Source organism: Centroberyx gerrardi, chromosome 7 (genome assembly GCF_048128805.1).
Source record: "Centroberyx gerrardi isolate f3 chromosome 7, fCenGer3.hap1.cur.20231027, whole genome shotgun sequence".
Lineage (NCBI taxonomy): Eukaryota > Metazoa > Chordata > Actinopteri > Beryciformes > Berycidae > Centroberyx > Centroberyx gerrardi.
Genome location: NC_136003.1, coordinates 27,237,830 through 27,264,316, shown reverse-complemented (window position 1 = coordinate 27,264,316; position 26,487 = coordinate 27,237,830). Strand labels below are relative to the sequence as shown.

Here is a 26,487-nt window from a genome sequence, read left to right as displayed (position 1 = left end):
GTTGTTACCCTAGAAGGTATTTACAGTGTTTTAAGAAAAAAAGGATTGATGAGATTAATAATGAGATTTGTCTTATACTTGAACATGAACTCCCTGATGAAAGAGGTGCTTGGTTTGTAGCTTGCAAAAGATGATGATCTAGCACCATCTGCTGGAGAAACAACCACACAGGCTTTGATCATAAACTAATTTATTGTATCATAACAAATAATGCACCCATCAATATAAAGTCATTTAATTAAATTAAGCATGAAATATTTAATGAAAGCACTGTGTAATATTTACAAAACATATGTACATTCAAAAGAACTCATAAAAGCTAAAGGAAACTATTTCAACCAACTATTCACAGGGACTAACTTTAGGATTTTACATGACTTTGTAGCCCTTTTTGTACTCACTATGACACCAATTAATAGGTAATTAACCGCTGTACTGAAAGGCTAAACAGTCATTTATGAAGAGGAAATGAACTGGTTTTACATGAACTGATGAGGAAGTGAAAATACTTTATCTGAAAAATTGGACGGTTCCTCTTTAAAGTAAATGCCCTCCACCCCAGATGTGAAACTGCTATTTTAAGATTCACATTTTCTCCATTCAAATCACCTGAAGCATGCTGAACAAAGTGCTGCAGACTTTTCTCCTCCTGATCCATTCAGCAAAACCCAAAGAGAACTTTACAGTCTGTATAGTATTTGAACAGACTTGATTTGCGTCAACTGAAGTCGTCACCATGGTTGTTGCATTCTCCCTGAAGTTTGAAGCTTGCACAATCGAAGTGAAGTTGGACACTGGGCAGCTTTTTACTGTAAGCTACAAATAGCTCCCACATCTCATTTTACACTGAACAGCTTCATTAAGTGTCAGTTCCCACATTGCACATTTCTGTAAAACACTGTACTGTGGTTCCCAAGCTTTGGTTTTAGGTTTCCTGGAAAGTCTCTCATCAAAGCGCAGGGCGAATCCACCAGCAAACACATCTAAAGATCCCAAATTTCTACTGATGCCTTGTGTTTCGGTCCTATGAGGAAGCGTTGCTGATGACTTTCCTCTTGCGTAGAGCCACCAAGTCGTAAAAAGGGTCTTTTGTGATGCTCGCCCTGCAGTGGAAGATTACAGTAAGTTTCAGTTTGATGTTGAGATCATCAAGAGTAAAGATCAACGAGAAGAGACGCTTTTATCCATGAGTGCATATATTTTTATCATGGGAATCAAACCCTTTACCCTGATAAACTGGAGCCTTCAATTTTACACTGCAAAAAAATAAAAGTTGTCAAGTGATTTTCTCTTGTTTCCAGACCTATCAATCTTATTTCATGATATTTTTAGTCAAATTATCTCACTGCACTGGCAGATAATCTTGCTGGTTTCAATAAATTTCACTTGACACATGCCAAAATGACTTCTTTCAAGAAATCATCATGAAACAATGAAGAAAATGTTGAAGCAAGAAACTTTCTCCAAGACAATTTCACTTTTACCAAGTAAAAAGTTACATTATCCTGTAAAAAAGTCAAAATTGTTGATAGTACAGTAAGATGATTTAAAAAAAATCCCAAAATAAGCTTGATGAGTCTGGATACAAGATGAAATAACTTAACAAGCTTGTCAGTTTTTGCAGTGTAATACTGGATTTGAGATGAATTGTGTGAAGTTTCAGAGAAAAAGCTGATTCCAGGGGGGGTCAGGTTAATGATCCTGGTCATCTCAAGTGATTCTCTTCCTCTTTATTAACTCTTTGGGTGACTTTGTGAACGGGTTTTAAGGTTTATCCCGGACAAACATGACTCAGCGAAGGCACGTGACCTCCCGTGTGCTGTCCCATGTGCGGCTCTCACCTGATTGCGCCTATCCAGTCGTCCCGTTCGTCTGCGCTGGCTGCACTGAGCTTATAGGACTGGTGTTTCCCCTCCACCACCTTGCCTTTGTTCTCCGTCTTACATGCCTTGATCTTCTGCCCTTTAGCGTTATATAACTCCAGACAATACTGTTCAAACACACACACACACACACACACATACACACAGATAACCATTAGAGCGTGCTTATGCTTCATGTTTATTTTAATAGTCTTATGATAGCCTCATTACTCTCTAAATGGGCTGTATTGAGTGCTTGCATTAGAAGCGAATTTAAAAGCCGCTGTATGAATCATTAAGTGCTGTGCTAGATGATAATGTGTTTGAGGAAGCTGGGCCACTCCTGCCACAGACCGTGACACCAAACTTAATGATGCTCTACCTGTTTGCTTGCTGTGTCCTCTCTGACACACAGGTTCTCCAGAGGAATAATCCCGATTGGGTCCTTATCCTGCGGGAGACAGAAATCATAGTGAGACATTAGCTTTGGACAAGATGTTGTGTCTTCAAGGTTTTCTTAATCGTGTCCGCTTCAGTTTGCCCAAAAAGGAAGACCGCTACTTACTGTGGTGTATTGAAAGTAGTAGAGGCAGCTGTCTGTCAAAATAAACCACCTCCTCTTCCAGGTTTTAACCCTGCCACCTGCAGAGAAGAGACAACTGTATTTTAGGGAAAAGAGGACCACTTTTTTATCATTATAATTGCCTCTAAGCATGAAAAAAAGTCAACTCCAGCTTGTGTGTGTTGGAAACATTGCCACGAAACAATTCCCATAGGCTCTGATCTTCTCACCCATTTTGAGCAGCCAGCCTTCTCTGTCTGGATTAAAAAACGTGTGCGTCAGGTCGTTCCCGTCATCCTCAGGGATTTTGAACGGCTCGTTACGAATGCTCTCATACAGTTTCTGGGGGACATTTCAAGAGAAGAGTTAGTTTCAACCTGAAACTATACTCGTTTTTCAAGTTTTGAGAAAAAAAAAAAAAAGGTCTAATCAGATGTGGCTTGCTAAATGTGCTGATAAACAGTTTGTGCAGCAGACGGGGGAGGAAGCGCTGACCGTGAGCAGCTCAGTGGGCAGATCTTTGCCGTTGTTGATGCCTCTGTTCATGGAAAAAAAACGCTGCAGGCTGGGCTTGTCCTTCACGTTAGGGTTGTGGAGACTGGTGTTGAGCATGATGATGGCGAAAGACAGGATGTAGCAGGTGTCTGTCACAAAACCCCCATTAGACACACACACAAACACACACACACACGCACAAAAACACAAAAGCAAGTTTCTTGAGTTCTGCAGTAAAACTTGCACCCATTAAAAATAATAGGTTTTTCTGTGAATACATCCACTAAGCAAAATGTATTTTAAGCAGCACTTTTCTTAACAGCATATAACTAGCCTTGTGGGAGTGTCTCCAATCCATAAAATTGGAGATGGGGTAAATGAGGAGCCACAGTGATGAGGAAACTTTTTAACGGTGGTAATGTCCTCTAAATGAGGCAGGCTTGTACCTGTTGATTGGAAGACCCCGGCGTTACAGTCGCAGTAGCGCGTTGCAAATGCCTCCATCATCCTGTCAATCTTCTGCGCCTCTCCTGGGAGACGAAAGCTCCACAGGAACTGCCTGCAAGATGACAGAGACACAAAGAAAGAAAACACGATGTCAAGCAAATACCGGGGAGAAGGAGGATTTCACATCATCAAAAATCACAAGATGAAAAGCAACAGTGTTGCAATATTTCACGTTGCGTTTCAAAGGTCTTTACATGCAAAGGTCACGGGCAAAATTGATGTGAAACAAACCTCAACGCCTGCACCAGATTCAGGTCTGAGAACTCATGCAGGCCGACGAAGGCTTTCAGTATCTTGAGGTGCATTTCCTCCCTGTATGGGGCAAAAAATACATCATATAAGGGTCTGCAATTCAGTTGCTATCCAAATTAAGATAATTGCCACATCGTTGTGTGTGTACCGCACCTCTCTCCCAGGAAGTTCCCGATGGCAGTCTTGTTTAGTCCCTCTTCTTTGTAAAGAAACTCGGCCACCGTCTCCGCTGTCCACTCCAGCAGGTCGTTTTCAACCAGGTAATGGATTCCCTGAAGACAAAGAGGATGGTGAGTCGCAATGAGATTTATATGTGCAGTTTTGGAGACCATATGCATGCAAATTACAAACAAAATGATGATGAATGATGACAAAATGATGAACTACATGACAAAATGATGATGAAAAAGAGTGCAACTTTCTTAAGAATTTTGAGAGAACCCTTTTTTTTATCAGATGTTTCACATGCATGTTTCTACCAACAGGTCCTATGTGCCACTGACACGTCAGGCTTTTATGTATATTTTTGGGCAAAAATTGTGGTTAACTTTGTATAAGCCCTGCTAATTGTGTGTGTTTCTGAGCTAATCACACCGCACATCTTGCTAGAAGGCTTTCTGAGGCTTTTCAGAACGGTTTTGTATCACTAAAATAAATACTGCTTAGTGTTTAAATACTGCAGGCTGTCACCACTTGCTCTCATAGGGTTTTCAGAGCCAGCTAAATAAAACCCCTTATATCGAGTGTGCACTGCAGGCGAGTACAGCATCTTGTGTCAAATCAACTCAATTCCACCCAACGACACCCTGACCCCCAAGAAGTCTTAAAACTTCTCGAACACGCGCTCGTCCGTCTCCGGGCACCGTGTTTTAAGGAGGTCCTGTCTCTTATGAGGGGCTCAGAGTTGGGGGAAATGAAGATGGAGGTCGCCGTGGTTAAGTGGCATCCTGCGCTTCAGCCCCACTTCAGGGAACAGGATGTAGGTTTTCTCGCTATAGCTCATCCTCTGCCTCTGCCTCTGCTTTCGGTCGCTCTGCCTCTGCACGGTTTGCAGTTCTGCAGATCAGACGCGTCACTCGGTTCCGCATCCGCATCCGCATCCGCTCACAGATCAGATTATCTTCTCTGTCACCTCGCGGTCGACTCTTCCAGTTCCAGAGCAGAGATGATAAGTGAGTGAAATCAGAAATTCACATCTCTTTATTGTGACGCTGTCATTACACAGGACACGACCCACGGTGCGTTTCCATGTGAACCCGGTGACTCTAATGATGTGCGGCATGTCGGGGTGTGTGCGGGATATTTCTGTGATGTCACATGCTCTGTGATGTCTCCAGGCATTGATCATGCTACTATGGCTGCATGTACTGTGCACTAGCAGGCACAAGTGACCAAATTCAGTTTTTTTTTTATTATATCTGATGGTGTGGCGATGATGCACACACACCGTTCTACATATGGCATGGGTCAGATTTCAGCTACGTTCAAATCCACTTTGGACTGTTTAAAGGGAAATAAGTATGGTTTTTACTGCCCCATAGCACAAACAGACCATAATATATCTGCAGCTGGTTGATAGGATTGTTGAGCAATACCAATGACTGAACGACTACTTGGTAAGCTGCTGAGATTTTTGGCTTTCAAAACTCATTTTCTGGCCCATTGAACAAAAACTCCCCACCCACTGGAGTTTCAAGACTCTCCCAGTCCGCCCCACATACTGGCATTTTCAACTTCTCAACAATGGAGGACGGAGCTACGAGCGAGCGACCGCCATCTAAAGACATTTCAGCTATAAAGACTAAAAAGCCTCATCCTTAAGCCAAAAAAGCAAATGACAAAGCAGCATTGTGATTCCAGTGGTTAGCATTGGTGATATATTACCTCTTCACTAGATGTTTCTATTGGATCTCTGCTCTAATTAGCTAGTTTACTCCTCTACAATGTGAAAATGTGACTTTATTGTTTGTGTCAAAAACCACCGTAGGCCACCGTAATTCAAGGCAACAGGAGGGGTGGGGGGGCTGTACCAGAGACTTCGTGTAGGAGGAGATAAGCGCTATCAATGTTGTATTTTTTGTATTTTTTGTATACTTTATTATCCCTGTGGGGAAATTTGTCCTCTGCATTTGACCCATCCTACACACACACTAGGAGCAGTGGGCAGCCGCAGTACAGGGGGCCCGGGGACCAACTCCAGTTCTTTTTGCCAGTGCCTTGGTCAGGGGCACCGACAGGAGTATTAACCCTAACATACATGTCTTTGATGGTGGGAGGAAACCGGAGCACCCGGCGGAAACCCACACAAACACGGGGAGAACATGCAAACTCCACACAGAAAGGACCTGGGAGCCACCGTGCCGTTGTCAATGTTGTTGCAGTTCCTACTGGTCGTCAATAGAGGTCATCGATTACTTAATACCCCTTTAAAGACCCAATGAAATGGCATCTTTACTTCCTTGATTTGATGTATTTCCTGTTGTTACAGGATGTTGGGGTGGGACATAACGCAGGGAGGGATCAATCAAACGTCTAAACCAATGGAATAGCAGTCAGGGAGAGAAAGGCAGTTTGATTTGATGGGAGGGGTGGAGGGGCGGGACTGTTCAAAAATCTGATGGTTTTATTGGTTGGAATTTATATTTACACCTACTAGTGCAGCATGAGGTCACCATGAAAGATACTCTGTTAAAGTAAAAGTAATGGGAGTTCATTTCATGGGGACTTTAAAGAGTAAAGAATCAACTGGATCTGAGCCTCCTATGATCAGAAAATCAATTATTGTAATTATTGTAACTCCAGTCTGCAGTATGAGCTCACCTTTTTGGGATCCATGTTGAACTTCTTTTTCCCACACAGGAATCTCTTGTTCCTCATGACATTTTTGCTGCAAAGAGACAAGTATGAGACAGATGAGCTATAGTCACAACACTTTTTCCATGATTGGTAAGAGTGCACTTTAGCAAGCGGAGGGTCTGACATGTAAGAGCTGACACACACACAAGCGGTGTTGGGACACTGCGTGGTTGTCATGCCAGTAACAGCCACACAGTGTTGTTGTTACTGGCCGCTTAGATATATTATCACCATACAGCGGTGACAACAGGAAACCCAGACGCGTACTGACGCAGCCGCACGCACCGACTTCCAGAATGTCACAAGACCCTTTTCCTGTTCGATTTCTTTAACAATGGAACATAGGGTAAGATGGGGGAAGACCTGTAAATCCATTTCTGAACAGCAGATAGTACCAAATTTGATCTTATCTTGTTTCTGTCATTTAGCAAGTCCCTCTCTTTCTTAACTGTCATCATACTTGTCCTTGTTGAGGAGTTATTCAAAGCCAACTGTTGGTGGTGGAGACAAGCTGATGTCATTTTTATCCACTGGGAAATAAGTGTTTGTGAATTCTGACAAAGGTATACACCAAAATCATTTTAGAGATCTAAAAAGGGGATTCATGAGAAGACTTCATTCATTCATTAACAAAAATGTCCTGTCATACATATGGGAGGCTTTTTCATGCGAACAGGTGAGAAGATGCTTTAAGTTGCAGAAGCCCAGATTGTGGCTGCATCTCTGGAAACTGTTTTGTAGTCTGACTCAGGCAGACTAAAATGGCAATAAAGCTGACTATAATAATAACAAATGGGTGTTCATTGTCAAAGTAAGCATCACTTTTCTGGCGTGGGAGTATAAACTGAGTCAAAGAGTCACTCAGTAAGGGGAAGAGGCCCCGCTGACTCAGAGATGAGTTGCTCTGTAATTCGCTCAAACTTACTTCTGCTCGTCCAGCTCGGTGCTCTGGATCTCTGTCATGACGCTCTCGATCTCCAACCTCAGCTTCTGCAAGAGGGAGTTGAGAAAAAATAAAAGGGGGGGGGGGGGGGGGGGTGACGTCAACATGGGATGAAATGAAGGCCGCAGCGATTACTCCAGCTGCCTGTTGCCATGCAGCTCATGGCCAGGCTATTCACAAAGTTATAATAACCTGAGCTTTGTGTTTGAGGGAATATTTGGTGAATGAAATGTGTGCGCTGTGAATGGGACTCTGCTCAGTTTGCCAGCAGTGGGAGATGAACAGGCACGATGTGGCTGACAGAGGACCTTGGGAGGAAAGTCAACACAGTACCTGGATGTCATCTAATAGGTCACTCTTATGAATCTTGATGGTTTTGGTCTGCCTCCTCTCCGCTGGGATGATCTTCGGTGGAGCTGTGGGGTGACAACAGCGTTAAGTTTACTCCAGGAATCATCTGCATATTCGATGAAGCGGCCAAACCCGGCCGCTGAGTCAATACACGGCCCTTTATATCGCCTTGACAACCGCTTTCACACCGACGCATCGGCCTGCACGCATGCTTCACCCTTCACTGGTTAGAGAAGTGGTTAATGAATGAGAAACATTGAGAAAGAGTTAAAAATAACCACTTCTCTTTCTGCAGAATCAGCCTGATGTTGCAGCTACAGCACGGCCAGAATAATTACAGCACAACTTCCCCACATGTAGAATGGGCTTACCTAGATACATTTTTAACCACACTGTTGCCCAGTAGGCTAATATGAGACGCAGTAGTTTAGATTCACTTTTTAAGTTTCAGTATTCAGTAAGCATGATCTAACCAGCATCACAGCTCCCATTTGATACAATTTGGTGACATTACAAACATGATAATGAGGTAACAGTACCACCAAATGGGTATTAAGTTATCGATTGTGAATGCATTTCAGTATCATAGAAAGGAAAAATGAGGATGAGGCAAAATAAGAAAAATAAAACACTTTTGAAGTCTGAGTTCAGTTTTTTTGGTCTCAAAGCTGCTTACAATCGTAACCCTAACCCTAACCCTAACATCATCACTGGATCTATTAATTCTACTGAAAAATTCATAACTCATTACATTTCAATTCACTATGTACTATGTAATTCACAAATGACAATGGCATCCTGAGCGAGCCCTCCAGACCAAATGACTCCTGTGACTCTATCTGTATACAACTATCATCTCACAACAGGTTTAGGTGTTTGGTGTTGAGTACACAGCTGTTTGTAATACTTAAAGTTGTGATAAACTGTTGGATTAAAAGCCTACCTTTCCCCCAGAGGAAGCTGTCTTTTCTCCGGCATGCCATGTTGTTGATGCTGGAGAGCAACTGAGGCTGCACAGGAAGCAGACGGTGTGTCAGAGTGAGAGTCGGGCCGGCGCTGCCATGCTGCAGGGACTCACAGAGTTTTTAACCCATCGGCTCAGATGACAGATAACAGATTACAACATTACAACATGACGTGCTGGGCAAAATGTTGAAACGCAGCCTCTGGGGGCGGGGGGGGGGGGGGGTTCATTCATTAAATCATTCAACCTATGACAACAGTGATCAAAACCCTAATAAAAAGAAGAAGAAGAAAAAGAAGAAGAAGAATTTTAGCACTTTTCCAAACAATCTTTACAAAATGCTTTGCAAAAGATAAAAAACATAAATTAACAAATACAATAAAAGTGCAGCTAAAAAAGGAAACAAATTGAGACAATTGAGGGTAAAAAACTAAAAGAGGACACATACAAAATTACAAAAAGAAGGACATACAAATGAACCTTATGAAAAAGAAGGTGAAGTATAGAAGCATGAGTATACAAGTGTGCTTTGAGAAGTGATGTTAAAGATGATGCTGATCTAATGTACTGAAAATCTTAGTCCAAAGAATTAATTTAATTTAAACTTCAGCCAAACTGGGTTTCTTTCATTTCTAAATATTTGGCCCCACCTAGTGTGCAGGTACAACATGATGTGCGAACAACTGGCTTTGTCTTACCATTTTATAACAACCTCAAAGAAAGCTGGAATAAACCCTTTAACTACAAATTATCATATTTTATTACATTTCAATCATTGTTCATATCATGCTTTGTTAGACTGAAAAACAAACGTTATTTAGGCTGCAGGCTCTTTCTGCAGGCTGCCATCCAACATCTGGCCTGAGCCAAATGCTGCCTTCAAGTGCTCCTCGTAAACTCCTACTTCTGACTTCTCCCAGGTTGTAATGCCGACTTGTGGCACATTCAAGTGCTTATTTGGTCTGAAATAACAACGAAATGGACCCTGTACCAAAAGTACTTTCTTCTTAGTTGTTTTATTTTAAGTCTGCAGAAGAAATCACTGCGCTCAGCCTTACTTTGGTGCATAAAAACCAGTAGAATATCTTCAGTAGAAAAAAGATGGTAGATTTTCTAAACCTTTTATGTTCTCATTCAATTTTTGAAACATTTTTATAGATGCAGAAGTAACATCATGGCCGTCTTCAGTGTGCAGGCAGAATTACATTTACATATTTGTCATTTAGCTGCTGACAATCTTATCCAAGAGCCAATTATAGTGAGTGAGCAGGTAGAGGGTTCAGTGCCTTGCTCAAGAGCACTTTGACACACGGCTGCTGCTGGGATCGAACCTGACACCTTCCAGTCTCTCTAATCACTAGGCTGAACCCACATCAGGCATGAAATTGATGTTTTGATACAACGAATCAAGTAATGAGCTGTTTACTGTTTACCAGCTGTATAATACATCACTTTTACCACCAACTGTTGACAATCCAGACTTTCCCAGCCGTATTTACCATTTCATTGGGTGGCTCATGTGCGCTCAACTGAGAATCGTGGTATTTCCAACGGCACTTGAAGGCAGCAAAAGTTACTTCCTGCTGCCTGTCAAAATTGAAATTGGTCGCAACAAGCAACAGCAAGAAGAGACAGACGCTCAGCAGCAGACAGACGAGACAGAGAGGAAGACGCTCACCTCCAGCCGCATTCATTTCAGTTTATTTATCATCATTATCATTATTGGTTAGAAAAATAACTTTGCATAAAAAGTTTCCTTAGAGTTTGGACAATGCAAGCCATCAAATGCGTGGTGGTGGGAGATGGGTAAGTTTTGTGCAATGCTCTAGAGCTGTTTCTGGTTTTATGAGTCAAGATCAGACTTGTCTGTTTTACTGCAGTTCTGCACTGTGAGCAGGTTGTGTGCATGTTGCCTGAACGAATCACGTATGAGTTTGACCTGCCAGTTTAAGTCTGTTAATGTAGCCTGTGTGTCTGTGTCTGCCAGTCAAGTCATATAAATGGTGATATAAACTGATTGGTCAAACATGCCTCAGGCTCATTTCCCTCAGGTTCTTTACAGAGGCAGACTCTCACCAGGGCGATCCATGTGTTGCCTTCCAGACTAAGCTTGTAAAACAGAGACATCTTTGCCATAAAAAAAAAAAGGATATAAAACACTTTGCCCAGCATTTTGCCTGGGAAAAGTTGTCAATCTGAGGCGTTTGCGTCAGCTTAGTTCAAGGAGAGTTTCTGACTTGATTCACCAACTCTCTTCGCCATGAAATCAGGCAGGAAATGGTTTGGTAAAGTTGGGGGCAAACTGAAAATGACAAAATGGATGCAGATCAGTCAGCAGATTGGAAGTAGTGTGTGAGGAGGAGGAGAGGAGGTGTTGATAATATACAGAAGTGGATTAAATAACTTTTTTTTCCCATGCTTGCTGTAAACCGAGTGCTGATCTAGGAAGAAAAAATGATTTATCTGCCTCTTCTCCTTCACTCTTCCTCAATGCTGGTGACAGATAAATTCCTGCTGTGCTTATTTTTACACTCGGGCTCAGTTCCTCTTTGGTCGGTGCGGTTCGCTGGGTCTTAAGTCTCAGAGTCTCGCTGTCTGGGGCTCAAGTGTCTCGCTCAGCTTTTATAACCGCTGCGCGACTTCCCTCACACTTACCAAATATTAGTTACCGGCTTTTCCAGGCGCTTTGAAGATAAGGTTAAAGATGTTTTGCACTGATGTTATTTTGCTGATTCCGCTGGTGTCGAGTGCCTCGGCGCTGTAGACGGGCTTTAGAAATCTATTCAGTGACCAGCCGCTTCACTCAGGACAGCGATACTATCCCACTTCACGACTTCAACTTGAGGTTAAGAGTGAATAGAGGTGAAAGCGCTCCAGTATAATACGTGCCAACCCATCATTACAGCTGGCTGAGGCAGCTGTCAACACGGCTGCCATGACACTCGACGGGATAACCTCCCCATTCTCCGGCCAATATCTACTTTGCCCTCCCTCTTTAGGGTGATTAAAGTGAACAAGCTTTTCACCTGAAGTGTTTTCAGAAAGTAGAGCAGTCCCTCTGGATCTGCTGCATGTCAGGTTGGCAGTGGGGGGAGGAGGAGGGGGTTGACAGTCAGAGTAAAACTCAAGCACACGCAACCTTAGAGTTCACTGTGTGTGTGTGTGTGTGTGTGTGTGTGTGGGCAGGCCAGGAGACAGCCAGCAGAGACGGAGAGAGCAAGGCATAAAACAGAAAATGACTAATTAGGTTCAAACTGACAGATACTTTGTCGTCTCATCTGCCTGCTGTGAGGACCTACCACCATCTCACACACACACACACACACACACACACACACACACACACACACACACCGTCACCACCACCACCACCGTTGCAGTCATACCTCCTCATAGTTCCTCATAGCTTCTCCTCGCTTTGTTTCACCTCATTTTGCTGCTATTTGGAATAAACGCAGGATTAAAGAGATAGAAGAGATGATACATGTATTTTTCTGAAAACAATCAGTGTCATTCATAACTAGACAGCTGATGGGTGTCGCCTTGTGTGTGTGTGTGTGTGTGTGTGTGTGCTGGCTATAGGGATTGACTGAAAATGAAAATGAAAAAGAAACTGAAATTGCTAATCTCCAAAGAGGTTTTTATTATTAAAAATTAATAATGAGATTGTCCCTGTTTTAACTCAGCATGGCATGTGCAGCCCCATGCAGGACTGGAGATGATGGAGAAACAGAGTCGTGCTTAAAGATTTAGATCGATATGAGGGTTTCAGGAATAGATTAAAAACGTTTTTGTCAGCGCGCGACAAGGGTGTTAACATTTGACGGGCGCATCGCTCGATCGAACAGCCCTTACTGAGTTTAGGCTTTATCTGGGTTTCCTTTGAATATTTATTTCTCTTACCGTCAGAGTCAGATCAATCAGGATTTATTTTAGGTGCAAGCGGCTGACATGGAAGAGAGAGAGAGAGAGAGACGAGGAGAGGAGAGGAGAGGGAGAACAAGGCCCGAGCAGCAGGTTGGGAGTAGGAGGTAAAGGAGCGGCGGGGGGTCGCTGTGCTTTGACTCAGAGCAACAAAGTCAACAGCATGTGTGTGTGAGTCACAGCGGCGAGGACGTATACTGTACATACCCTGACACACACACACACACACACACACACACACTGCCAACAAACTTTGTCTTTACTTTGCCTTGATTTAACTGTAAAAAAAATAGCATCTGCATTCTCATTTTTCACTGCAGAGAGCTTCTTAAAGGAGAATACAGTAAAGGAGAATGTCATTTAGAGTTACGGCCTATTCTGTCTACGTCTAGTTTACATTTCCAATCATTTTGCCAAAAAAAAAATACAGACTTTAAGGTGTCAAACCTAGCTTGAAATGAACTGCTGTCCCAGCTAACGAAGGAAGGAAAACAAGCCCTAATATCTCCAACTATACTGACAGTGTGCAGACAAACCAGGAATAATGTAAAGGAGAGCGGCAACCTAGACGATTGGCACAAACGTAAAAAATAACACCGGTCCTATATCCTTATCCTTTAAAGCTGCACTAGGCCACTCTGCACGGTGGCGCCCCAAGTGGCAGCGAGAGGGAACTGTTTGAATTTTTTTTAAAGTTTTGAAAGTCATGTAACGTGACGTCAGCAAAACTTAACAACCATTGTTAGTGAGTCCAACTGTCTCTCTGGATGGAGCGCTCGCTTGCTGCTGTTTCGGAGGAAGTTTTGGATGTTGCTCGCTTGCTGTGGGCGGAGAAGGTTTCACACCAGTGTCCCACCAGTGTCCACACCCCGCACCAGAATTTAATTTGGGCAAATACGGTGAAACTACAGCATCTCCATTGTGATTTAGATTGATAAAACTGGTGTATGTTAGCATAAAAATCTTGCCTAGTGCAGCTTTAAAAGACATTTCTCCATCATACAAACTATCAATATTTCTATCAATCATAGCATGACCATTAATAGTCTTATTTTGTAATTATTATGTCCTATTTAGATTCCAGCTTGAATGTATGCGCTGTAAGTGTATTTTTCTTGTACATATCTTTAAAATAAGATGTATTCCTGGAGTCCTTTTTGAAGAAATCGATACATAACACGTCTAGCCTCGGGTGCCACTTTCCAACCTTGCACAAAACAATCCCTTCAGCAGCGCAGGACTCCTCGGCCCGACATTCCTCGCCTCGTGTCTGTACACGCAGGCTGTTTTCTCCTGTGGAATGTGACTCTCAGCTCCAGGTCTATTCACCGCCCTCTGAGGTGTTTTATAACTGTGGCACAAAGTTTCATAATCTGGCTTCCCTAGACAGCTCTAAAATCGGAGGAACGCACATAACTTTGAATCAATCAGCAGCCCTTTTGAGGGAGTTTTAACAATCCAAGTTGTCTGTGAAAGTGTTACGATCAATAACCTTTCGCCGTAGCACTTTCAAATGACCATGAAGGATTCAGAAGGCATCTTAACAACAGCGAGGGAATTTAAACACAATGACAACTATAGCCGCAAGCGGCGATTGCGGGGTCCAAGCACAATTTGATAAGACAGACAGATAGACAAAACATTACATAAGGTAGAAAGACACACACAACAACTGACATGTTGTGAAGATCGAACATGCAGTCTAACACCGGCTTTTGTGTTGGCCCGTGACTTCTGTCAAGTTAATCTTTTCATTGCAACCACATTGCTAGAGTTGTTCACAACAGCCGAACTTTCTATTATTTGTCCTTGATGACTAATGACTTTGGAAAGGACAAGTCTGGATTTGAACCCACAACCTTCCACATGAAAGGCTGATGCTTTACCTACTGAGCCAAACTCCTGTTATAGGTTTAGTGAGGAGAAACTAACTAAAGGGAGAAGTAGTGTGATACTGCAGCCTATGATCGACAGACTGACAGTGCTAATCACTTTATAGAACATTGTAGTGCTCTCCATTAACGAATAAAACAATAATAAGTCACATGGGGCAGAAAACTGCTGCTGCACTGCTCTCTGTGGGTTGAAAGGTCCGGCCACACCCCAGTCAGTGATGACATTCAGGTATTTTGCCATTGACAGATGGCACTCAGTTTTCAAGATATCATTATAATTTTTGGGCTGTTTACTAATTAAGGTATGGCGATTTCAAAAATCATGTTGTTTTTTTCCTGTAACGTACGCTTTAGGAGGACAACACTGTGGGATCACAGTCAGTTTTTGCTATAAACAGAGGGGGGCGACGTCAGAATCGGGGGTAGGTACCGGTGTACGAAAGATTTATCTCACTTCAGCCGACATGTCCTGAAAATGTCAGCTCTCTAGGACATACGGCTGATTTTTAATGAATTTTTGAAGTTGGGACTTTAATACCAATGAAGATTTGGTTATTATGCAATAAGCCACGCCCACTTTCATCAATAATGACCAAATTTCATGGATCGACTGGCAGTCAATTATGAGATATGAACTTTATGCTTTTGTAGCGCCCACTAGTGGTACAGCTCAAAATGCTTTTCTGGGTGTGTTCACACAACACTTCTCAATATGTGTTTCAAATTTTGGCTTGATTAGATGAATGGTTAATGAGTTATGGCCAATTTAGTGTTATGGCGTGTTTTGTTAAAAGTTTATTGGTCGATAAAAGCCAAACCATTTGACCTATCAATAACCTTTATATAATTTTGAAAGAGGACGGTCCCAAGATTCTCCACACCAAGTTTCATGTGAATTGGATGCCGGCCTAGGAGGAGTTGTGAAAAATATATATGGGCTGGACTCTAGGAACACAAGAATTTTCAGTCTACGACATACGGTTCAGAAGTTATTGGCCAAAACGTAAAGTTGCTTGTTATAGCGCCACCATCTGGCCAATGTGCATGGGCTGCCTTGCCTGAGTAGTGGTGGGCCATAGGAGCCCACCTGCCAAATATGGTTGCTGTAGGACTCCTTTTCTGAGCTGCAGATACTTTTAGCGGAGAAAAAGAAAGAAAGAAAGAAAGAAAGAAAGAAAGAAAGAAAGAAAGAAAGAAAGAAGAATAATTCCAGCAAATACAATAGGGTTCCAGCACTTCGTGCTTGGACCCCTAACTATGGTGTGATGGAGAACTCGATACATTCATGTGCTTTTGCTGTGTGTAACTCTGTGTACTCTTGCATCAAGAAACCTGTATGTGTGTGTGTGTGTGTGTGTGTATTGGCACACAACTGATTGCTCAATATGTGTTTCCAGTGCTGTGGGGAAGACATGTCTGCTCATCAGCTACACAACCAACGCCTTCCCAGGAGAGTACATCCCTACAGTGTGAGTGTTGATCTGCTGCTTACCAACACACACCAACACACACCAACACACACCAACACACACCAACACACACTACGCAACACAGCCAGCATGACGTGGCACCTATCACGCCAGGGTGGGAAAAACAATGAAGCTTGCACTAAAAAATTGGAAGAAAAAACTTACACCAACATCTTCAAGGTGCTACTTGTAGCATTTTGAAACATACATACACAATACATCTCTGTCAAATTAATTGTGATACCTTGGTATAATTACCGTAAACCAATGAGACCATGGTGGAGACGACTGGGAGCCTCTTGTAGTTTACAGTAATTATACCAAGGTATCACAATTAATTTGACAGAAATCTACTGATGTTTCAAAATGCTACTTAGTAACACCTTGAAAATGTCGGTGCTATCTCATGCCACTGGTATTGTTAGTGCTAGTGTGTCTCTAAATTAAGACTACATTTCCCATAAACCCTGTTGCTTCCTGTCCCCCTTCCCCCTACCTGGCAGTTCTGTCTTCACTGAAGAGGATTAACATGTTGGAAGTGATTTTTTCCATCTGCTTTTCACTCAACTATCTTCCTTCACCAGAAACTCCAAAAGCTTTAGCTCCATTTGTGCTGGAAGAACAGCGCCCATTTCCTGTTTTGTGCCATAAAGCGATCTCCCTTTGTGCTGTAAACTAATCCAGCAGATTTCCTGCCAGATCTGGCCTGGTTGCACACAATGTAAAATGCAGTGTGGCAGCTGGTAGAGGCTGACAATCTTCTCGGCCATGGTCTTTACAGTAATTACATTACAGTAATTATATTAATGTTGCAAACTTTATTTTAGAGATTAAGATTTATTGACATTAAAATGCTACACCTTCAGAATGCAAAGTTACCATTTTTATGCTACATCTGACCAATAAAATGGCATGTCTTCCACTTTTTTTTTCGAGTTACCCATTATCAGTACAAAAGATCCATTAAAAAGAGTTAGAAAAAAACAACCTTCATAATTAAGTTAGTACTGAATCATTCAGCCACTCCTAAAATAAAACTTTTGTCCTCTATCAGGTCATGGTCAGTGTTTTTCTTTTCTTTTACATTCTGACTCAACTCTTTCTTGACTCAACTCCTTTCTGACTCAACTCTTTTCATCTGTATTGTTTTTGTGTTTCTTGCAGTTTTGATAACTATTCAGCCAATGTAATGGTCGACAGCAAGCCAGTTAACCTGGGATTATGGGATACAGCAGGACAGGAGGACTATGACAGGCTCAGGCCGCTGTCATATCCTCAGACGGTAACACACACACACACACACACACACAAACCTACATCAGCAGACTATATTCATTCCCATTTTTTAAAATCAATTTATCTTTCTTTGTATTCATTTCTGTTTTTTTCCGTCTTTAGGATGTGTTCCTCATCTGTTTTTCTCTGGTGAGCCCTGCTTCCTTTGAGAACGTCAGAGCCAAGGTCAGTCAGTGTGTTGTGGCATCTGTCTTTCAGAGAACAACACATACACATGCACAATGATGCGCACACTCATGCACACACACTGCCTGCTTCTTTTTAATTTAACCTAGTGTTATTAAGAGTATGCTGCAAATTAAATGGCAATATATTCATTAAAGGTGCTATGTGTTGCATTTTTAAACTTCAATATATCAAATTAATTATGATACCTTGGTATAGTGACTGTAAACAAGTGAGACCATAGTGAGAGACAATTGATAGCCTCTGCCTCACTCCAGTGGTGTTGCTACTGCTATTGTTTCACAAAATTAAAACTACATTTCCCATAAATCCTTTTGCAAAGATAATCTTTGCTTCGTTGGTCACAGGTTTTGTCTTTGGCTTTACTGAACAGGCTAAACATGTTGGAAGTGATTTTTCCATCGGCCTTTCACTCCATCTATTACCAGAAACTCTGAAAGTTTCAGTTCCATTTGTAGAACAGCGCCCTCTTCCTGTTTTGTGCCTTAAAGCACAAAATGTATAATGAAGATGTTACAAATGCCGATTGTTCGTTCATGAATGTGTCGTGAAACATGACTTGAGGCTTTCACATGCACAGCGATATACAAGGTGTTACCCCACCTAGAGTGAATATACTATCTATATTAGCTCATCATTTCAGCAGCATTTCATGGCGCATTCAAATATGAGCATTTATCTTGTACACATAGCAGTATATGTATTTGTATATGATTTTTAATAATTGCATGTTTTTAGACCTAGTTTCAACAGTTGAGAACAATACTGCCCGTCACTGCAAGGGACTGGAATTAGGAGAAAAAAGCTCATCTTGAATTGTGGCATCCTCAGCTTGCTTTTAGGTTGTTGCAGCACAATCGCAGAATGTGACTTTTACAATAATTATAATTAGCGTCAGGAAAATTGCCGGACTATTTTAACACAGACATAAATGAGCCGAGCAGCATGAATAAGCCCGACAATCCATTCTCCATTGGATTGTTCCTAGTTGACCCTTGTCAAATCAGGCCCATTTCTTACACCGTCAATCATGTTTTTTTTTTTTCATAATACAAGGTAATCTACCAGCAGCAGCTTTACTTGTTCTCTCTGTAGTTTTTCAGTCCTCCTGAAATGAACGTGCACCATTGTATTCTCTTGAGCATAGTGCGGAAGCCATTGTTCCCACAATTCCCCATTCAGTAGGATAATATGTGATAAGACAGGCTAGCTAGACTACAAAAACCCTCAAAACAGATAAAGCTTTTTTTTTAAAAATGTAAACAGAACACTTTTGAGTCCTGTACAATGTCTAATTGAGTTTTGGGAGCATTTGAAGGGAAGGCTAAGGGTCATAAGACAATTAGATTGATTAATACGCTGCTCTTTTCTCTTTGTACCGTGCATCAGTCAAAGCAAATGTAATTGCTTCCAAAGTGGGCCGGAGGGTCTGCTGTGGTGGCAGATCTGCACAGCGGCAAGCCACGAGAAGAAAGCATTAATGCATGAACCGCTGCAGAAATTGCAGGTGCACAAAGTAAGATGGAAGAGAGAGAAAATTGTTCTTGATATCGGTAATTATTGAGGCCCCGGCGTTAATCCATCCCAATTTGTGCTGTTTAGACTCTCCCCGCTCGCACAAACAAGTGTACTGAGCGTTTTGATTTGTAATTACCTTCCAACAATAGCAATCTCCCTTCCCCAGTCCTTTATGCAAACGCCTGACACATTTCCTCGTGTGTAACTTCGGTCCATTCTCCTAACGCTCTTTTTTTCAAACTCTTGTCAAGGTCCCAGTGCTTTATATCTATTCAGTCACCATAGTAACATGATATCCATCATTTAAATGCTGCTTTGATAGATGAGAGAGGTTCAGGTGACAAATGGAGTTCTATTTAAAGCGGGGAAAGGTAAGCAGTAAGCAGAATGTGTAGGAAGCTTGTTTCCTTTTCTCCGCTTATTTGTTATTTTTGAAAATGATCATTACAGATACAGTTTTTATGGGTCAAGAGGCCGTATAACAGACCGTGATTTCACATTAAGAAACGCATCCTTATCAAAATGGAGAAAAAGTAAGATGTAAAAGCAAAAAGAAAGGCTAATAAATAGACAAAAACAAAACAGATTGAGATTTGAGACAGTCCACAAAAGGAAAAGAAAAGAAAACACACACACACACACGCAATATTGGTGAGATTAAGAGGCATATACAGTGGAAGCCATTGTATCAAATATAAGGTCTTTCAGTGGGTCTATGGACCGTTGCTGCCATCTTCTAATGACATGCACACACCAACTCATCCATGTCACTTTGATGATTGCCTGTCAAAAGAAGCAGCAATTTGTTCTGTGCTCTCTCTGCTTATTGCCTCTGTAGCCTCCCTGCTGTATTACCATTTTGTTTTGGCTGAGGATTAAAACGTTAATATCTAAAAGCACTGTGTGTTTATGGAGTGGGAATCTCTTTCAGTGTTCAGTGCTGCGATTACTGCACACAGGGTAGACAGTTCATATTCATATTTGTCTTCAGAGAAACACTTAAAGGTCCTCACTTTATAGAGATAACCATGTATTGCTCAACAAGTGAAAACTAGCTTAAAGCTGCAATACGCAAAATTTTCTGACCACTGGAGGGTAACAGAAACCACAACATACTTGTAAAGAACACACAGCAAAGCTACTGCACTACGGAGGCCCCTAAGGTCAAACCTAGCAAAGCACCGTGCATACAGGCTAATAGTTAAGCTAAACATACCTATGGAGAAGTGTCACCGGTTATCAGTCTCACTTTGCCAGATCTTTCTCCCACTGAAGGTTACATTTTTTTTTTTTTTTATTTAACCTTTATTTAACCAGGTGAGTCCCATTGAGATTACAAGATCTCTTTTTCGAGGGAGCCCTGGCCAAGATAGCAGCAATACAGATTTTCAAACAACATACAAGCAAGGATTAAAAGCACATAAAACAAAACATACAGTAGTAACTCACAGAGTCATATGCCTAAAAGACAGACAGGAGGAAACGGGTCTAGCTAAGGAAGCAATTACAAATTCCAATTGAATTTGCCTCCAAACCCTTCACTACATTTTTGAATGCCCTAATCGGGATCAGCTCATCTAGCTGCAAATCTGTCTGCAAGTGGTTCCAGGCTGCAGGGGCGGAGAACATAAAGGCCCGTTTGCCAAATTCAGTGCGAACCTTAGGGACGGACAGTAAGAGGGTGTCATTTGAGCGCAAACAATAATTACTAGTTTTGAGTGAGATATACCCACAGAGGTAAGAGGGGAGCAGACCAAGGATGGACTTATAAATAAATATGTACCAATGAGTAAGTCTGCGCAAGGCCAATGAAGGCCACTGAACTCTGGCATATAGAGTGCAATGGTGAGTGAGAGCTTTGCAGCCTGTGACAAACCATGTCCATGTCCAAACCATGTACATGTCCACAATGACAAGTGAAGAGGAAGGTAGCAAGTTTACTAGTTTAACAAGTTTACTCACTCGCTTCTCATCGATTCCGCCATTATGAGTATTTTCAGGAATGGGAGGGGGAGAGCGCCGCTTTTAAACAGCGAGGGAGGAGACAAGCTAGTTTTACAAAAAGGAGCTTCGAGTCGGTCCGAGTTTTGGCAACAAGCTTTAGAAAAGAGGTGAAGCTGCTGCTGTGTGGATATTGGTTTATATCATTATGTCTCAAGGAAATCTCCATATAGCACACGTTAGTTTCAGGATTGGTTACAGGGTCTGAAATGGCTTATTGCAGGTTTAAGTGTTAGTTTCAAGCTCGTCACCTGTTTTGTCCAGAAGCTGACCAATATAACAGCTTCAAGTATCAAACCCAGGTGTCAACACGATGACATCATCACACGTTCGACAAAAAACAATAAGAGCCGAGGCAACCCGCGATAGGCATATAAGTGATTTTAGAGATTTTATATATAGCGAAGATTTTATATTTCACATCTTCAGAGGGGGTGAAACTTGAAGTGCATGGCATCCCCCGACCCCCACAAAAAAAAGCATTAACAAACGCTCTCTCTCTCTCTCTCTTCCTCTCTCTCTCTTCACACAAACACACAAAAACCAAGTGCCACATCAGAGGACATACACACTTGTCAACCCTAGCTCATTATGATCTTTACATAAATAGGTACATAAAACCATTATTTTCCATTGTCCTTGGTCTTCAGTGCGCATTTACCGCCATAAATATATGGCAATTTTTGTTCCTTTGATGTTTCTCTGGCCGCTACGACTGTCATGCTGTGACACAAGTCCTCTAAGGTTATTTCTGCCTCCAGAGCAATTCTGCCTGCGAAAAACATTTGCATAACTAAAACTCCAATCTGCTCATTGAGCGCTCAAGGTTTGATGATGACGGAAAGAGCGTGTCAAACTTTCAATGAACATTTGTGATAAACACACAAAAAAGACGTTTTCAAAATCGATGTGGGGGCATTAGCTGTTCTCATTACGTTTTATTCAGACACTAAAAATGACAAGCCCTGAACCTGGAGGTGAATGCTGTTTAGTAGCCTGAGTAATTCACTGATTAAAGGCTTCAAAGCACACAGAGGCAGACAAAAAAAAAATTTGACACCTTAGTGCTCTGTGTTTTCATGGACTCATTTAACGATCGCTAATCAGCTTCTGCTCTGTTACAGGTGCTAGAAAAACTAATTTCCACTGGTGACTGTTGAATGCTCCTCAACAGCTTGCCAATTATTGTAGTTTGCTGTATCATCCTATTGAATTTTATTTCTGCAATGTGTTAGTAGCAGTATTGCTATAGAGGTATTGCACGATGTGTTAGTACTATATGGTATGTCAAAAAAAAAAAAAGCCTCTATTAAAGCTGGAAAAAGGTCGATTCACCTTTGAAAAATCATAGAAAACCCCAGAAAATCATTTAAGTTGAACCATGGGAAAAGAAAAAATGAATAACAACGCATGGAAGCTTTGCATAGTCCTTGAAAAACGATTACATCACTAACTGTTTTTGTCTGAATTGATGAGAAATTGATTGCGATCAATTATGTCTATGGCCTTCCACAGTTTGATAGATAATGTGCCAGAAAAGTGCTGGAAAATGATTTCCTAAACAGAGTGGCAACAGTAATGAAACTATTTTTATATAGATAGACTTATTCAAATATAGATGACTCAGCCTGTTATTTCTTTTAACACTGAACGGATATCAGGACCATATGTTTTGACCCCTGGAGAACAGTCACTTCCTCAACTTAGAGCGAATGGTATGGAGGTTTATTTACCCAAAAACAAATCGTACATAAACTCTACATTATGAAATGGTTCAATCGTAAAAATAAAAAAAAGTAATTTGAAAACCCAACCCATGTTTTTCAAATGAAATCCTTATGTGACAACTACGAATCCTTCAGTTTTCATTTCTCATCTCCATTTATAGGTTTGTAGAATTTTTTTTTTTGCATTCAGACTTTTGGCTGTTTGTATTCTCACTCGTAAGAAATGATTTGTACGTAGACAGCGTTCTCCTGATTCTGGACCGGATTTTATGTGGTTTCCGTCTTCACATTTTCAAAATAAATCACCATTACTACACCATTACTGCACTACATCTTGGTTTTACGTACAATTTGTTTTGAGGGAAATATCGCTCCATAGGAATTGATTCCATCTCTGAATTTGTGCTTAATGGCTGTTGCTTTGTTCCCTCTGTCTCTCTCTGTGTGTGTGTGTGTGTGTGTGTGCGTGTTAAAACTGCTGCTCCCCCCAGTGGTACCCAGAGGTGCGGCACCACTGCCCCTCCACCCCCATCATCCTGGTGGGCACCAAGCTGGATCTGAGGGATGAGAAGGAGACGGTGGAGAAGCTGAAGGAAAAGAAGCTGGCTCCCATCACCTATCCTCAGGGCCTGGCGCTGGCCAAGGAGATCGGTAAGCTGTGGCCGCCGCTCCGACCCCCGACCCCCGACCCCTGACCCCCGACCCTCACTGACGGCTGTAGGCTCCACTGAGCGCACACAGTGCATACAGTGAAGAAAAGGGAAAAAAGTGACCTTGCTCTTCAAAACGGAATGATTAATAGTTGAAAATCCTCTAAACCACCATTATTATTTCACCATTGTGTTATTTGCTTTTGTAATGGAAAATCCCACTGGCTCCTTCAGTCAATACCTCTACTGGCTATTTACTATTAGTAGTAACAGTAGTAGTAGCAGCAGTAGGAGTAGTAGTAATATAATAAGTAATAACAATGATTAAGAATGTATTACTATTGTTATTATTATTAGTAGTAGTAGTAAAAATAATAAGTAATAATGAATAATTATTAGAAATGCATTATTAGTGTTTTTATCATTATTATTATTATTATTAGCAGTAGTAGGATTATAAAAACCTCTAGAAAACATTTAGCATAGGTGTTGAACAGATTTCAGTAAATATTAATAATGGAAAAACTGCAGTGTGCCACTACAAATGACCAGCCGCCCTCTGTATAGTAGGAGTTACTGGAGGATTTATTTTTGTCTTGTTGCCAGATAAAACTGTCATAGCTCTGCTGGAATTCACAGACAAAGTCTGACAAAATACATCATTATTTCCACAGAATTAATATTTTTAATTGTTTTCACCCCAGGTTAGACAAAAAGTTTAACGTTGAAAGATGATTAAATATCCCTTTAACTGTGCTGGACTATAAAATACAGCCCGGGCTTCATCATGTTCCCAGTCGGTTGAGGTGTAACTCGTGCTGCGATGTCAGCCACATGTCCGCTCCCCTCCTTGCCAGTTCAGCTCTCGCTCATCATGTCGAACAGAGACGGAGTGTGAAGCAGTTCTGCTGCTTTGCTAATCTTCTAAGCCAGTGCAGCCGCTACTGTGTGTTCGGCCAAATCTGTGAGGGGTTTTGCACCGATGATTTTGGATCAACAATGGATTTAGCTTAGTTGGTGATCGAATGTGACAGTAAATATGTGATTGATCTGTTTACTGTGATTGACAAGCACTAATCCTTGTTTACCAATCAGACGCACGGCACGCTGAGAAACTGACAGATAAAGAACGTGAACGTCACTCTACTCAAACTTGTCGGCTTTGCAGTAAACACTGTTGGAGCTGCGAATGGCATTTGAGCCATAATTCATAATCTGTGTTGTCTGTTTACATGCCTGCCTGTGTGCATGTATGCGTGTGTGTGTATTTGCTGACATGTTTGCTTGTGTCTTCATACTGTGTCTCATCTGTTCAGACTCAGTAAAGTACCTGGAGTGCTCCGCTCTGACCCAGCGAGGGCTGAAGACGGTGTTCGACGAGGCCATCAGAGCGGTGTTGTGTCCACAGCCCACCAAGGTGAAGAAGCGAGGCTGTCAGCTGATCTGAGGTCTCCGCTGACCGACCGACCGCCACCGACACACAGCGAAGGGCTCAGGGATCACACACACACACACACACACACACACACACACACAAAACTCGCCACAACAATTTTTGCACCATTGGAATCTCATACAAATACGATGCAGTATGTTTTGCTGCTTTGCTTCGTCTTATCTCCTGCATTTTCTTTTTGTATATTAGACTTGAAACTGGCACTTAGTATTAATCAAGGTGTGTATTATGTACTGTAATTGCAGCAGGCCTTAAAGACCCCATGAAATGGCACCTTTACTTCCTTGATTTGATGTATTTCCAGGATGTGGGGGCGGGACATAACACAGAGAGGGATCATTCAAAAGTCTAAACCAATGGAATATGAGTCAGGAAGAGAAAGGCAGTTTTATTTGATGGGAGGGGTGCGGAGGGGCGGGATTGTTCAAAAATCTGATGGTTTTACTGGTTAGAAATTGATATTTACACCTGCTAGTGCAGCATGCAGACACTGTGTTTTCCAGGAAGTAAAAGTAATGGGAGTTCATTTCATGGGGACTTTAAATGTGCTACATGTAGCATTTTAAGATCAATAAATCACTACCACGAGGCATCGGTATGATTACCATAAATAAACTGCTGAGAAGATTATCAGCTTTTACCAGCCCCCACAATGCATTTTACTTTATGTGCCACCGGGTCGAATTTGGATGGAAAATCTGCTGGATTGCTTTACAGCACAAAACAGCAACCGTTTTACTTTACAACTTTATTCCAGTCCCACTGTTCTAACCGCATAGTTTCAACTTCACTGTCGGCTCTTAATTCTGAGAAACCTAAAATGCTACATATCGCACCTTTAAATATTTATGAATTCATCTCAAATTTTAAACAGAAATCATGGAGCTTTCTTTTGTTGTATGCTGTATTACTGCCCCTTTATTTTGTAAGTACCTATTTGAGGAAAAAAAACCTGTAATGTTCTCTTTTATGCATAAATACTTTATTGCGAAATGGAATAGAAATTCAAAATCCCAACTGATTCAGGGCTACAGAGTGGCACTGTGGTGTGACAGGCCTACAGTCTGTCTGAAACTGACATGTAATATCACTGACTTTGCTCCAATGTTATAGAATAAACAGATTTTTAGTAGTGGTGTGTTGATTTGCACCCAAAAAACAATATTTTTGCCTTATACAGAATATTGCCTGGTGGGTTGGATGGGATTGAGAGGTTTTGAGTGAACGCAGAATGAGATGAAGGGGATTATGTCTCTAAATCATCATGAGCTTCTCCCAGGAGCAGCTTGATCCTCCTTCTGGTGAGAGATCTAACAGCAAATAAGCATCTTTCCTTGAAACTGTCGAAAAATAGGAAATCACTTAAACGTGTCTTTTATTCTGTATTTTATTCACGACTGGAGGAGGCATTTACCTTCCCATATTGCTTCTGCCCTTGGTGCTCTGATGATGCGGGCGAGTGGGAGTGTGTCAGTGAGTTCAAATTCATCTGCGGCGTTTCAGTAATAAAACAGTGAGCGCTTTGCAGAGTCCTAATGACACAACTGTCGCTGAATGACAGATCGAGGGACGG

At 41.7% G+C, this 26,487-nt stretch overlaps 2 protein-coding genes and 1 long non-coding RNA gene across 3 annotated transcripts; 2 read left to right on the top strand and 1 right to left on the bottom strand.

The window, feature by feature from the left end:
• Positions 1-60: 60 nt before the first annotated feature.
• On the bottom strand, positions 61-8,901 carry cyth4a (cytohesin 4a). The gene is made up of 13 exons (XM_071896115.2): positions 8,772-8,901; positions 7,811-7,893; positions 7,460-7,524; positions 6,499-6,565; positions 3,832-3,950; positions 3,658-3,738; positions 3,366-3,478; positions 2,920-3,068; positions 2,655-2,766; positions 2,428-2,504; positions 2,245-2,313; positions 1,842-1,990; positions 61-1,103 (listed from the first exon to the last, which is right to left on the bottom strand). The coding sequence occupies exons 1-13, from the start codon at positions 8,809-8,811 to the stop codon at positions 1,025-1,027; spliced, it is 1,203 nt and encodes a 400-aa protein (XP_071752216.1). The 5' UTR covers positions 8,812-8,901; the 3' UTR covers positions 61-1,024.
• LOC144539483 (uncharacterized) lies at positions 6,289-26,046 on the top strand. Its single transcript, XR_013504983.1, has 2 exons — positions 6,289-6,345; positions 25,390-26,046. It is a non-coding gene; the product is annotated as an uncharacterized LOC144539483 (long non-coding RNA).
• On the top strand, positions 10,404-24,986 carry rac2 (Rac family small GTPase 2). The gene is made up of 6 exons (XM_071896119.2): positions 10,404-10,598; positions 16,009-16,080; positions 17,245-17,362; positions 17,479-17,541; positions 23,300-23,459; positions 24,775-24,986. Exons 1-6 carry the CDS (start codon positions 10,564-10,566, stop codon positions 24,903-24,905), a joined length of 579 nt encoding a protein of 192 aa, XP_071752220.1. The 5' UTR covers positions 10,404-10,563; the 3' UTR covers positions 24,906-24,986.
• Positions 26,047-26,487: the final 441 nt, after the last annotated feature.

Excerpts from the sequence above, each read along its gene's own strand:
- cyth4a (XM_071896115.2), bottom strand. The coding sequence starts at position 8,811 with ATGGCATGCCGGAGAAAAGACAGCTTCCTCTGGGGGAAAG. Across the intron at positions 3,739-3,831 it reads GGGAACTTCCTGGGAGAGAG|GGAGGAAATGCACCTCAAGA; the intron begins GTGCGGTACACA and ends TGCCCCATACAG. Across the intron at positions 1,991-2,244 it reads AGGACACAGCAAGCAAACAG|TATTGTCTGGAGTTATATAA; the intron begins GTAGAGCATCAT and ends GTGTTTGAACAG.
- rac2 (XM_071896119.2), top strand. The coding sequence starts at position 10,564 with ATGCAAGCCATCAAATGCGTGGTGGTGGGAGATGG. Across the intron at positions 17,542-23,299 it reads TTGAGAACGTCAGAGCCAAG|TGGTACCCAGAGGTGCGGCA; the intron begins GTCAGTCAGTGT and ends TGCTCCCCCCAG. Across the intron at positions 23,460-24,774 it reads GGCGCTGGCCAAGGAGATCG|ACTCAGTAAAGTACCTGGAG; the intron begins GTAAGCTGTGGC and ends TCATCTGTTCAG.